Below are 13,385 nucleotides of genomic sequence, written 5' to 3' on the forward strand. Positions count from 1 at the left end.
AAGCTATTGTACACAACAGATTCTATTTAGGATGGAATTTAACTTAAACATCTATACCAGCAACTATGCAATGTAGACCAGAGATAAATGAAGTACATAGCATGTATTAAATATCAAGGATGTCAGCCCTGCACTTTTGCAATGGGTCAAGTCAAGGTCCATCTAACTAAATATTCTGTCTCAGACTCAGATCTGTACCATGAGAAAGAATGTTAAGTATGAATCATATATAGTGGTATTCCACAAGTCCAGCAATCCATGGTCAAGTCAAAGGTTTTATACACAACGATATATTTAGTGGCCCTCAAAAAGAACTTTACGCCAGTCCAACTTTTAACTGGCCACTGACGCAGCTTTTGGAAACACTAAGTCTTGTGGTGTAAATATATATTCTCCTAGCGCAAATACATATCGCATCCTTATGTAGCAATTTATCCGTAAATTCAGTATCTCTGGTATGTCACAAATAGATCTTTGCTTCAGTATTTGTCAGTTCTGTATCCTTCACAGAAAAAAAAAGCTAAAAATACTAGGAGGGGATACTGTGTAGCAACTAAAGGAAAGAATCAGCAATCAAAAGGTCTGGGATGTTCAGATTATCTCTGTCACTGATGTCTCCTGTGGTTTAAAGAAACACCAAAACTACATTTTTTCCAAGAGGTAAAAATAGGCATCTAAATCCTTCTGAGACACTTTAAATGGGCACTGATTAAAAGAAGTTCCACTGAAACTAACAGAGGACTTGACCATTCAGAAATACGGATTTATGTTAGACAAATACTTAGATATAGTGTGAGCAATACGTCCTTCAGGAACAGTAAGACTCAAAACTAAGAGTCCTGGCCTCTGAAGAGAACCAGAAAGGCAATTAAGACTTTTTAAGGGTAAAGCTTCTGTGTGAGTATAGAACAGGTTACTCTATTGCTCTGTTATGTAAGTTCTTCACGTGTATGATGAGCAACTGTCCATGCTTAGTCCGAGCTAAGTAGGGGAGTCAAAGCTTAAGTAATATAATTCTGTCCAGAAGGCATAAAATGTACAAGAAATACATGAACTGAAGAATTGGAAGGGAATCTTGGTATGCAAGGTTGAGCTCATCTAGATAGCTGCATTGGTATTGAGACAAAAATTGCCTACACAGCACTGCTGGAAACACCAAAGTTGGGTACTGATGTAGTAGAAATCAGACCAACATGGAAAAAAAGTAGTTAGCGATGGGTTGCTTATTTGGAAAGAGTCTGTGCAGAGAAAACAAGGTGCAGGGGCAGGAAAAAGACAGGCTTGGTAAAAGAAAGTGGGGGAATAAATTGTAAAATCAGGTGGAGAACCAAGAGGATGAGATCTTCCAGCAATTGGGTTGTAGATGCCTGTAAACGGTAGTGAAGCCAAGCTGCAATCACAAATCCCCAGGATGCTGGAGGGAGCATTGCTGAAATCTCCATCAGGTCTTTATCCCTGAGACTTGCTGTGGCAGGGTAGAAATGGAAAGGATAGACTTGGACAAGGCAATAGATTATATAAATGCAGAAGGGAAGACAACAGAACTATTACCTAGTAGGTCTCCCATGTGTTTCTTAAGATTTCTTTATAGTAGTATAATTGTGTATCAATACCACTTCTAATAATAATCAATAGAAACACAACTCAGTAATACTTGCAGTGATGTACATATACATTAACTGTGAAGTGCACATTACTCAGTAAAGTTATTACTATCTTCTTAGTAGTGTGGTGCTTAACCAATAACCATCACCAATTGGTCACATCTCGACTCTCCACTCTAAAGGGAGAGAGTCAAACATGGCTAGTCATAAATGGCAAGACAGTCTCAATCATTCCCCTGTTCTAGGAAAGATGACATGACTTTTCTCCCTCATTTAAAGGAAAGCCTCCTACTTAGTTCTGGACAACCTTGATAGAGGCACCTGCTGCACAGCCTTTGGGGGGGAGGAGGAAACCCCTCCACCCTCCTGCCTCTAAAACAGGCCAGTGGGAAGGCAAGAGCTAGCTCTTTGGTGTGGAGCCTCACTGTTTTATTTAGATAGATCTGTAATCCAGAAGTACTAGAAAATGCAACTCAGAAGACAGCTGAGTGCATACAAAAAGAGAGAACTTGTTTATAAGCTGGGTCTTCATTTCCATGTCACAGCCCCACTGAAGACAGACACACAAGGAGAACCTTACTTTTGACTGCTTCTGGTTCTGGTGAGCTGGAAGAGGGGACAGTTGCTGGTGTCTGCATATTCCTCCTCTCTGCTGGGGCAGTGCTGGAAGGGACTGGTGCTGCAGTCAGGCTATCCATCTCTGCTGAGTTGATTGTAAGCTTCACCATAGTTTTAGATGTCTTCAGTAAACTAATAAACTGAATGATAAAGAAAACCTGGTGAAGACTGTAACTGGACTGTTCAGTTGTAAAACAAAAGTGAAGCAGAAGAACTGTTCTGCAAACTGGAGCTAAAAGTCACAATCCTGAAGGTTTTCTTGGTAATGAATAAGGACAAATATTGATTTTTTTTACAAGAAACAGCAATAGATTTATCTGTGGGCCAGACCTGGCTGATGTTAATCAAGTAGCTTCCATGAAACTTCGCCAAACAACACCAGATGAGAATGTGGCAGTCTTTTCATGGCTTCTCTGGACAAAATACTATTATTATAACAATTAGAAAATTCAGAAAACTAGTATTGTCTTTAAATGCTTGGGTGGAGCCCAATTCTGATCCCACAGAAGTCAATGCCAAAATACCTACTGATTTAAATAAATGTGCTACTGCCATCCTAGCTCCTTAATCAGATGCACTGCTGGAAGGAAAATCTGAAAATATTATCTGAACTATGGGAGGGAGAGAAGGACACTGGTGTGTAATGCAGAATCTAGTTTAAAGGGATGCTGAAAAACCTTCACAATTAATTGCCATCTCACAGGAAAAACACCAAGTCCTCCCAAGACTTTGCATTTCAGTAGAATCAGAAGTATTTTCTGAAATTACTTACTCAAGTAAGTTACTACTCTCTTTCTTCCAAAGCCTCCCTACTTCCCTGCAGAGAACTTCACTATCTCTTACTCATTTACTGCTTCAGAGACAGCAGCACATCAAACAGTAAACTGGATGCTCTCCTAATTGCCCTCTAAAAATTAGAAAGTAATCTTCTTCTAAAGAATCACTTTTTTTTGTAGCAAGGCAGGTGCTAGAAAAAAGCCCTCCCTGATTCATTACAGAACCCAAACTGAGTTTGCAGAGCTAGAAGTTAGAAATAAATCCTGTTACTTAGGAATGGAGATTGTTTTCTTCAAAGGGTTGAAATACCAGGCTTGGAATATAATGAGGCCATTATTACATACACTCCCCATGTATAAGCACAGTTCATGGCCTGATTTACCACTGAAGCAACTCACCCATGTAAATTTACACATACTAATTTTACTGGTTCTAATACTTTTGAAGTGGAGTAGCTATAAAGAGTCATTATTGAGTGACAGTTCAAGGCTTTTATCTCACAACTAAGTACCTCTCAGTCATCAGATCTGAACCACAGGGGAAAAAAAAATAAATCACATTTTTAGCACAGAGATAAGACGATTCATGTAATGTATTAATATAAAATAGCAGCTGAGCTTTAAATTCAGGCTTTAGCTTATTCTGCAGTAGTTTCCTTATCCAAACAATGCCTGTGGATCTTTGGCTCTTTAGCCAGCTTTGAGAATGAAGTCAGATTATAGTCATGAAAACCTCACTGGTTTGTTTAAGACACAATCACCTCCTACACTGAGTGGTGTGATTTCTGCAACATTTCTGACACTTCAGAAGCACCTTTTCTATGGGATGTCCCACAACAATTTCATCATCCACTGCCAGGATCTGATCTCCAACTTTGATTCGTCCATCCTGGAAACAACACAGAATAAAAAACATAAGCTCTGGATACTACTCCAAAAAAGGTTTTTCATTCCCTGTTCGGATTGTAAATGTTCTCACACCTTTGCTGCTGCACCATGATCTGTTAAGCTCTTAATAACTACTCCATTAATTGTGTCTTCTTCACTAATGGCAATTCCAAAGCCTCCTTGATCCTGGGGCAAACAGAAAAATGCAAATGGTTAGGCACTGTGTTTATCAAAATGGTGGAATACATTCACTAAAGACTAGTGAAGGCAACAGACATAACAAAAGTTTGGGTTTTCACAATGCATCAATATTCTTGTTTTAAACTAATCTATTTCTGAAATAGATTTTGCCAATCTACAAACAGTATACTGGCTACCAAAATAAATCTGAAGCACTTTTAAATTCAAATCCACTCCTTTGAAATTTACAAGGTCAATTGTGATTCAGTTGTTAAATTCACAAATAAGAGTAATAAACACAAAATATTTGGAAACTACAAACTGAGGTAAATAAAACTTCATGACATAGCTTAAATTCATTCTTTGAAACCACAGAAGAAATACACATGGGAGTGGAAAATAATGAGGATGGAAAAATGTATGCTCTTCCTGTGAAATTATTAAATGTTTGTGGCAGAGTGAAATTTCCCTAAAGCTTTCACCTAGAACTAAATCATCCAGACACCACTATCTGTAAGATATTCTCCTGGTTAATAATGGAAGGGTAGATGCCTTCCAAGGAGAAAAACTTACTAACAGTCTGCAAGTCTCTATTCTTATGTCCATTGAATGCAACTGTCTTCTCCATGTCAATAAGCAGGAGCAGCAATTTTTCCACCCTTATTTGGAAGCCTCATAGTTCAGAACACCTGGTCATTTTCTCCCAGATGCAAAATTTCCACTAAATATGTATGTTATTTGGGGGGATTTGGTGCTTATAATCTCCTAATTCATTTACTTCAAACATCTAAGGCAATGACTTGACCTGAGGCACCACCAGCAGCTGGGTACCAAAAGTTCTGCAAATAGGACAAGAGGTAACTTATTCCATAGACACAGAGCAGTTGGCAAATTTATGTGGAGTTAAAGAGACTCATGAGGTTGCCAAAGACAGTCATTACATCAGGAAAACTTTGGGGTCTACTCACAAATAGGAAGAGAAGACATCTAGAAATCTCTATTCTGAGTTCAGGTAAGTAAGAGACAAAGTTTATTCACCATAAGAGAGACACCATTACAAAAAAGCAAATGGTGAATACAAATGTGGCTGATGTGAATTTAATTTTCAGCACATACCTTAGGGAGTTCCACATACTGAATGTTTTTACATGAACTGAAGTCAGAACAAGCACTGGAGTTTGCAGCGCTGCTATCAGTCTAATAGCAAATGAAAACATAACTGTGAACAACTATATCCAACATTTTACATCAAAATAAAGTAGCACACAAACATTTGAAGTGGGTCTGATCATTTTCCAGATTCATTTAAACTGCTATAACCCTATGCACGGGAATGTTAGATTTACTTCATACTTTAGATGAAAATAAAATAAAACAGAATTTAGCACAGCTGTACTAAATTTAGCAGCTTTACTAAAATCTCGTTTGTTTTTCCCTTGGATTTCTTTTTCTTATAGTATTTGCTAAGCACACAGGGCACTCCTCTATCCAGCACAATGTTAGTATCTCAGTCAAATGAGAAAAACAAAAATTTACTTTACCTCTTGATGTGGAAGTGTCCCTGAAGTACACTGTGAAGCCTCTACTGACTTTGCAGGGCAAACAGCCATCTGATTTACTGCATCTTTATTTCTACAATAGATTCAGTTAAAGAATGTAGTAAGAATGTAGTAATACAGCACCATATTTCTTATAACAAGTTTAAGTCTAGTGCTTTCTTTTACTTTATTTCTGGCACTCACAATGCAAATATCAAAACAGAAAACAAGATATATTTAACAACTACTAAGAACTGGGTTCAAAAGCACATCTACCTTATCAAAATTAAAACAGAAACACTCTGTGTAAAACTTGAGCATATTAAAAGTAAATCTTTTTAGCCAAACCTTTAACCAGAACATACCTGATAAAGATTATTTTTACTTTAGATGGTGCACATTTGATTATTGAGGAAGCATTCTGATGAGTCTTTCCATAGAGTATTTGCCCATTTATCTATAAAGAAAGGTAGCAATTATTTCTCAAAATATTTTAATTCCCTTATAATAAAACTATTTTTTAAGCCTTAAAAAAATCCATTATCTCACATCACTGGCTAAAGCAGCAATTGTATTTAAATAACAGAGTATGTTATGTCCTGCTTTCACTCCGTTCTTCCAGTAAAAAATTCCTTACGGTTCGATTTCAGACTAACACTGTCATAGTGCTAAAAATGTCATTCTCTGAGTTACACTGGGTTGACCTGGCACATCATCTATTTCCACTTGCCATTGATCACCTCCTGACTGATGTGATGATAAAGCATGGCCATGGGAAATTCTAACCACAACAAATAAATGAATCACTTATATCCAGCAACGGGATTGCTATTATTTATCGAATCTCAGCTCTAAGCCAGGCACTTCATACACATAGGTCTGAACACTGGTGCATTTACAATCTGAAGATTTGAACTGACAATCGTTGTCTTCATTTGGCAGAGCACACTCACTGAAACCCTTTGAAGCCCCTATGATTTGGATACAATTGGAAGTATCAGTGTGAATTTGCAGAATAAGGCCATTATTTGCTCACATTTTATTAGTTGCATTTCTTCTTGGAAATGGAAAACTACAGTGCAGAAGTCCACTCTAAGACAGGCGAAATGACTGGAAAAGGATAGCTTGGACTTACACAAAGGGAAGATAATGCAACACACACTGAGGTAATACTAATAGAAGCAGAGAAGCAACGGACAGTGAGCAACAGATATAAGACTGAACTGAGGGCTGAGCATTAACAGCAACCCCTCAGCTCCCACGCAGCCATGGTCACAGGGATAATGAGCCCAGTCATTTACACTGAAGGTGACAATCCAGATGCAGCATTGCTTCCAGTGTTTGCCATCGGCTTGTGAAGAACCACGGTCAGGCTGTCAGCTGGGGGACAGGGCATGGCCCACCACAGCTGATGGACAGCTACTGGGGAACATGAGGAGCAAGCTCAGATGTCTCCTCTCAGAAGAGGTTGAGACAATCTCAACCTCTGAGATGCTAAGATAATCTTTTAGCATCAGTTTGCAGGTTCACGGCATGGACAGTAAGCAAGAAATTACATGAGAGCAGACTCAGACAGCTGTGTTTCAATGTGTTCTGAGGATACTGAGCACTAGCAACATCAAGCTTTTAAAAACACACATTTTAGCTGATTCAAGAGAATTGTCTAGCAGGTAACATTGGACTCTGCAACTAACAGGTCCCTCCATGAGACGAGAGCCATGGTGCCACAAATCCCTTAGTTTCTCTCCTAGTCTGCAACTGCCAACCTACATCATTTACTCCCTCAGTGTCTCCCCCGAGCTTTGTTCAGTCTCATCATTACCCCCGTACCATCTCCCCAGTGCATCCTCAAACACCTCCACATACAGTTTTGAAATGACACAAAGCATTTCTGTGACGGTAATGTAACTTATTGCTATCAGAAAGAATGGGAAAACCTATAGCAGAGAATATATGTGCAAGTATCATCAAGTAAACTGTGGTAATATAAAAATATACCTTATGCTCATATATATATTGGGAATGTTAGCTGCACATTCAGCTGTTGGGTCCCTCCACAATGCCACTAGAAAACAGCCTGAATGTGTCATGAGATAAAAGTCCATAACACAAATGGATCTGTTCCTGTTTCCCCAATTTCATTTCCATTTTATATGTTAAACAAGATAAAAATATTCTGATATTATCATACTTCCAGTAGACAGAGAAGTAACTAGAAAGTCTGGAGCACTCCAGAGATGGATAGACTAAAGGACTTCAATATTCTAATGAACTGCCCTTCCATACATCTCTGTAACCCAGAAACTGCTGTCTTCCCCCATTTTTATCCGTTTTAAATACAGACACACCTTTACTTAGTACTACTATAACCAGGAAAAAAAATCCCAGCTGCAGCTATTTGGCGTACACCAGAATGAAAATCTGGTAGCATAGCGATGTCAACTTGGATAACTTGGGGATTTCAAAGTCCACTGAAGAACATCTATATTGCAGCACGATTCTAATATTTTAGTGCATTTTACGTCAGTATGTTTGGGTTTCAGTATAAATTGCAAAAACTCACCTCTAGTAACTCATCTGCAATCTGTAACCTGCCATCTTTGCCAGCTGCTCCATTTGGATCAATTCCCACTACAAAGACACTCATCCTGGATCGGTCTTTGTTACCAGCAAGACTAAGTCCCAGACCTGTCCTTCCTTTTTCCAGCTCAATCACGTGTAGCTCCCCCAGTAGATTTCCATAGCGCTGCACGATCTTTTCTAAATGTAAAAGTGTGGGCAGCAGAGGTTGGATTTACATTAGAAAGTTTCACAAGTCACCTAGAGAGTCAAGATCAGTGTCCAGTGGGCAGTATCTGACAGAAGAATCTCAAAATGGATGAGAAAATTTTAAGTGTACAACACACGTTCTTTTAAGCTCAGCCTTAGGTGGTTTATAACAATATTTCTAGTTCCTTGTTTTCCTTCTAACTTTGGAAAACATTAAAACCTCTCTTAAAAAAGGCCTTTCACACATAAAAGCAAGAATCTTCCCTCCAGTAACACCTTCAGGTAACAGAAGCTATTACATTAATCACTGCCATCAGTTACACAGAGTACACTGAAATTCTTCAAGTAGTCCTACATGTGAAACAGTGAATTTGGACCACAGAGGAAAACAGAGATTGGAGTGCAATGAGGAAGGACAAATTAGTTTTATATTTCACCATGTGCATCTGACCAAGCACAACTGAAAGTTGACAGCAACACTTAACACCCAAACCACAAAGCACATGAGAACAAAATAGTTCAAACTGGACCCCCCATATCTTCTGCTACAGTGCTATTTCAACACTGAATTATCACAAAGGATAAACTTACTCCAGCTGTAACCGAACTCATCCTCCTTCTCCACATCCTCTGGGACTCTGCTAGAAGATGACTGCGCAACATCACAGCTCATTCCTGAAAATGCTGAAGGAGGGGGCAGAGGCAGGTTGTTACAAAGCGAAGTCTTTTCTGGCTCTAGATCGGACTGATCAAATGCCTGTGGAGAATAAGAAAAATACAGTGGCTAAGCAGATGCAGACTCTATGTAGGGCAAACTAGTATACAAAAATGTCAAAATGGCAATGACTATGGCTTTGAAGTTTAAATACCAAGCAGCTGGAATTCTAAATTAATAACACAGCACAGAAAGGCTGCAAGAGATAAAAGATGGAAACAAACACCAGGCAAGGTAAGAGATAACATCACTCCAAAATGTATTGGGAAGCAAACAGAACTCACAATAAAAGCCCAATTCAGTAAAGTTTTATGTGCCACTTTACATTTCAGAAAAAGTCTCTTTTGTAGACTCAAGTGATTTTTTTTTAATGTGACGTTTGTAAAAGACTTCTACTTCATTTTATTTTTAAAAGCCACCACACATAATTTCTTCCTATCAAGTGCTTTGGAAGCCACATCGGAGGAAAGGGAAAGGAAACAGAGAACTTGGTGCTTTCAAAAATGCCAACAGAAAAAAGACAGTAACTGGCATATTAACTGAAAGGACAATTTAAAACCAAAATGAAATAGATGATATTTAAGAAATCCACAGTAACTGGACTTTCTCAGTCTTATTTACTGATTTCCTGTAAGCTGCACAGGGGAGATCAAATAAAGGAGGATACAGATTAAATCACAAAGGAGACAAATACTTGTGGTCTTGATGTATGTGGTCTATTCATATTCACAAAAAGTTAAAAAGTATAAACACACGATTACTGCAATATAATTGTTGAACGCCCAAATCCATAATCTGGCAAGCTTCCATTCAAGTCAGTTTCCCTGAGGAATATTGACTCTGATCAGGGATTTGGCTAAGTGTTTGTAATTTACATATTTTTGGCTTGGTCAGAGTAAACACGCCGGCAAGAAATGGGTTTCTGAATGTCATCATTCTGAAGCTTATGCATGCCCAAGAGACTTTGATACTTGCCAGATCAACTGTTGATGTAAACAACAAAAACTTCAGATGAAAACCAAGTATTTTTCCAACACTAGGATTTTCAGGTGTTGCCCTAGCTTCATAGCCCTGTTCTCATCATTTCAGCTTTCATTACCTCCATTATCAAAAGTTGAACACAGTATCTCAGATGGTGTCTCTGGGTGCCAAAACACTGAGACAGTTTCTTCATCACAGGCAGCAGTGAAATGGGTAACAACATACACCTTGGAAGACTTCAGTTTGCTTTAAACTGAAGGCGTTGAAAAAACTAGGAAGTTACCAATTTAGTCATACTGAGATTTAAGGAAGGTCTCACCTCTCAGGGAGAATGAGTTACCTTCATTCTCTGTATACTCAAAAGGTTTGAAGAAAACGCAAATGCCCTATTTCAGTACTCTCGTTCTGTTTGTGCTTGAAAAAGATTTTCTTTTCATTCAGGAACTTGTTCGAGGAGCTTAACTAAGAAGTCATTAAATGCCAAAAGTTTGGGAAGTTTTAATATGGCAATCAAGCTAGTAATTTTCATGAAAAATGCATATAAATCCTATATGATTTTTTTCTATCATTATATCAGTCACATTGATCTGTGCTTCAAATCTAAGACAATGCCATCCTGCTGAGATGATACCTTGCATCACTAAATTTCATGTAGAAATCACTTACAGTTTATGCAAATTATACTCTAAAACATGCTAATAGTTACAGGGCAGACATAAACCTCAACTGAAGCAGCAGAATTCTAGTAAAGACATTGTTACCCATCAGAATCAGAGTAGGGTGGAAACACTACTAATAACATTCAAAGTGATTTTTGAAAATCAAAAATTCATGTATGCACCTTGGAGAAAAAATGGTGACAGACCTCTACCTCAAGGAGGGGTGAAGGGGAGAGTAGTTCTAGAAACATTGATTTTTCAGAGTGCATCCTAGGGTTTTAACTGGAAAGCTACATAATATACTGAAAAAATGAGGAAATACAGTGTGAGAGCAGACCAGATCAGCAGACCTTACAGTAGTCTCCATGTTTTAAAACCAAAATTAACGTATCACTTTAGTGGTACTCCGGGTAAATGACAGTGTCCAAGATCTTTGCATAATTAAAGAAAACATGACCAAAAAAAAAGAACAAAAAATTGCTGTCAAGGACCTCTGGAAGATCTATAAGGTGTGGATGTACGGCTACATCCTGACAGATTAGCACTTATGAACTGCAGTCACCATAATCTGACTGACAAAAAAATGCTTTTTTCTGTACCTCTGCATGCATACATAAGTCTGAACAAGTCTGATGTTTAAGGAAATGCTGAAATGAAAGTAAAAGCAATGTTCCTTTGTAAGAAGGATAAAAAGAGTGTTACAATGCCATTTGGGTGGAGGGCACTATGTCCTGCCTCCAGAACTCAGCCTGCCACACATGCACCCCCAGCAGCAGAAGCTGGGCCCTGCAGTTTACACACACATAAGACTTTTGCTCCCTGAATCAGGCCACACACAAAAAACGTAAAATGCTTTAACTCATGAAATACTTTCAGTGTGCCATGGCACAGTATTTCATTTAAAATGCAAAGCATTAGACAGTGCATGAACCCATTTGGCTACCAAGGTCACTCCGATCACAGCCAAGCAAATATTAAAAATGGCAGCAAGTTTGGTGCAGTATCACTTTCAACAAAGGAGGCACACGTGGAGGAAGAAGCAGAACTCCAGAAGGTATCACAGGCCATGTCCAAACATACAGCACACATATGGTAGGACCCGCTCACTGGAATCAAGACAAACCTTGAATGGTGTGGGAGCAAAAGGGTTAGTTGGGGAACAACGGAAGGTAACCCTAATTGGATTCGATACCTCCTATAGTAACAGAAAACAGCAATCCATATGTTACAGCACTTTTGTCAATACACAGCATTATTAATGAGTAACTCATTTTTAGTTATGGATTCATTTCACTAACAGCAGCAACTTTATTAACTCCACTCATAAATGGACAAAAGTATTTAAGGGGTTATTAAGGACCCTGTTTCAGCGAAGTTTCTTACTGTACATGAACCTTAGTTCAGCAGAAGTGGACAGAGATGACAAAAGGCCATTCTTGTCTCAGTGTTAAAAAAAGAATTATGCAGGAACTGCTAAAACATTAGGTTTTCTCTAAAAATATGTGTAATTTTTTTCAGAAATACTTTTGAAAATATAGAAAATACAAGCCATCATTTATATTACACTTCTACTCCCTTTCCTTAAAACTGTAACAAACACAAAGACAGATTTCAAAAACACACATGCAATTATACACCACATATCATAAATTTTCATTGCACTTTCAATATATTTGACAGCACAGGAAAACAGACAAAGGGCACAATCACTCCCAAGATGTATAACCAGCTAGAAATTATTTTATTAAATCAGAAATGCATGCACACAAGAATTAATCCTTTATTTATTATTGTGTTAGAGCTTAACTCTGTTCACAATATGAATAACATGCAGTAAGCACTAAGCACACACAAAAAAAAAAGAATCTAACTTCTTTCATATTTCCAAAGATGTCAGCATCCTGTTCATGGTGCATTAGAAGAATTTTCAAGAAGCAGAGGGAAAATATTTTCAGCATCATTAAACAAAAGCTGCCAATGGTTTTTTTTTTCATGCAAAAAGAAAGAAGAGATATCAAAGTTGGAAAGCCCTAACCACATAAAAAGAAAATTAATTACATAGCAGCAAAACACCTCACGCTGATGAGAGAGTTACACTCAGGTGGGTATTTAACATATAACACGGGGACTGATTTTGTAATTGAGAACCTACTCCTTTGGTAGTTGTGATTACATCAGATTCAGTGGTTATGATTAATAGAGCTGGCATTTTTTAACTTCTTCAAAACTGTTCTGTGTGCATGCGTGTCTGTGCCTTTTTAATTCACTGCACGGATTTTCCACTCTCATCAGCACAGTATTTTACCCAAGTTGGTATAAAAGAATTTAAATACAGAGAGACACCAATGGCAAAGAAGCACACACATAATGTTTGGTGAGTCAAAAGCAGACAGTGTGTCATCATCCAACCTTGTTAGTGTTGAATTGAGAAGAATCAGCAAACGGGTTAGTGCTGCTGAAGACAGCTTGCCTACAGAAAAGACTGTTCTGCAGGAAAAGCAAGGAAGGGTTCTAAAAGGAAAATGTTAATAGAAACTAAGCAAAAACATTTTTAAATCAATCCTTTTTGACTTATGAAGCAAAACATATTTATTTAGCTATTTGTGCTAACCAAACAAGGTCCACTTCCTGCACTTTGCTACAGACATGTGAAGGTA

At 38.1% G+C, this 13,385-nt stretch overlaps 1 protein-coding gene across 19 annotated transcripts in view; it reads right to left on the reverse strand.

The window, feature by feature from the left end:
• Nucleotides 1–13,385, reverse strand: part of MPDZ (multiple PDZ domain crumbs cell polarity complex component) — a 99,732-nt gene that overhangs the window by 14,337 nt on the left and 72,010 nt on the right. For 12 of the 19 annotated variants that reach the window (XM_069776127.1, XM_069776137.1, XM_069776144.1 and 9 more), the window contains 10 exons: nucleotides 13,138–13,239; nucleotides 11,852–11,923; nucleotides 8,965–9,130; nucleotides 8,168–8,364; nucleotides 5,970–6,061; nucleotides 5,608–5,698; nucleotides 5,183–5,263; nucleotides 3,980–4,072; nucleotides 3,813–3,887; nucleotides 2,185–2,362 (listed from right to left, as the gene is read on the reverse strand). In XM_069776127.1, the coding sequence (XP_069632228.1) occupies nucleotides 2,185–2,362; nucleotides 3,813–3,887; nucleotides 3,980–4,072; nucleotides 5,183–5,263; nucleotides 5,608–5,698; nucleotides 5,970–6,061; nucleotides 8,168–8,364; nucleotides 8,965–9,130; nucleotides 11,852–11,923; nucleotides 13,138–13,239 (1,147 nt within the window). The remainder of the gene's footprint in view (nucleotides 1–2,184; nucleotides 2,363–3,812; nucleotides 3,888–3,979; nucleotides 4,073–5,182; nucleotides 5,264–5,607; nucleotides 5,699–5,969; nucleotides 6,062–8,167; nucleotides 8,365–8,964; nucleotides 9,131–11,851; nucleotides 11,924–13,137; nucleotides 13,240–13,385) is intronic. The other 7 variants (XM_069776146.1, XM_069776143.1, XM_069776145.1 and 4 more) reach the window with 2 other exon arrangements.

Source organism: Haliaeetus albicilla, chromosome Z (assembly GCF_947461875.1).
Source record: "Haliaeetus albicilla chromosome Z, bHalAlb1.1, whole genome shotgun sequence".
NCBI lineage: Eukaryota > Metazoa > Chordata > Aves > Accipitriformes > Accipitridae > Haliaeetus > Haliaeetus albicilla.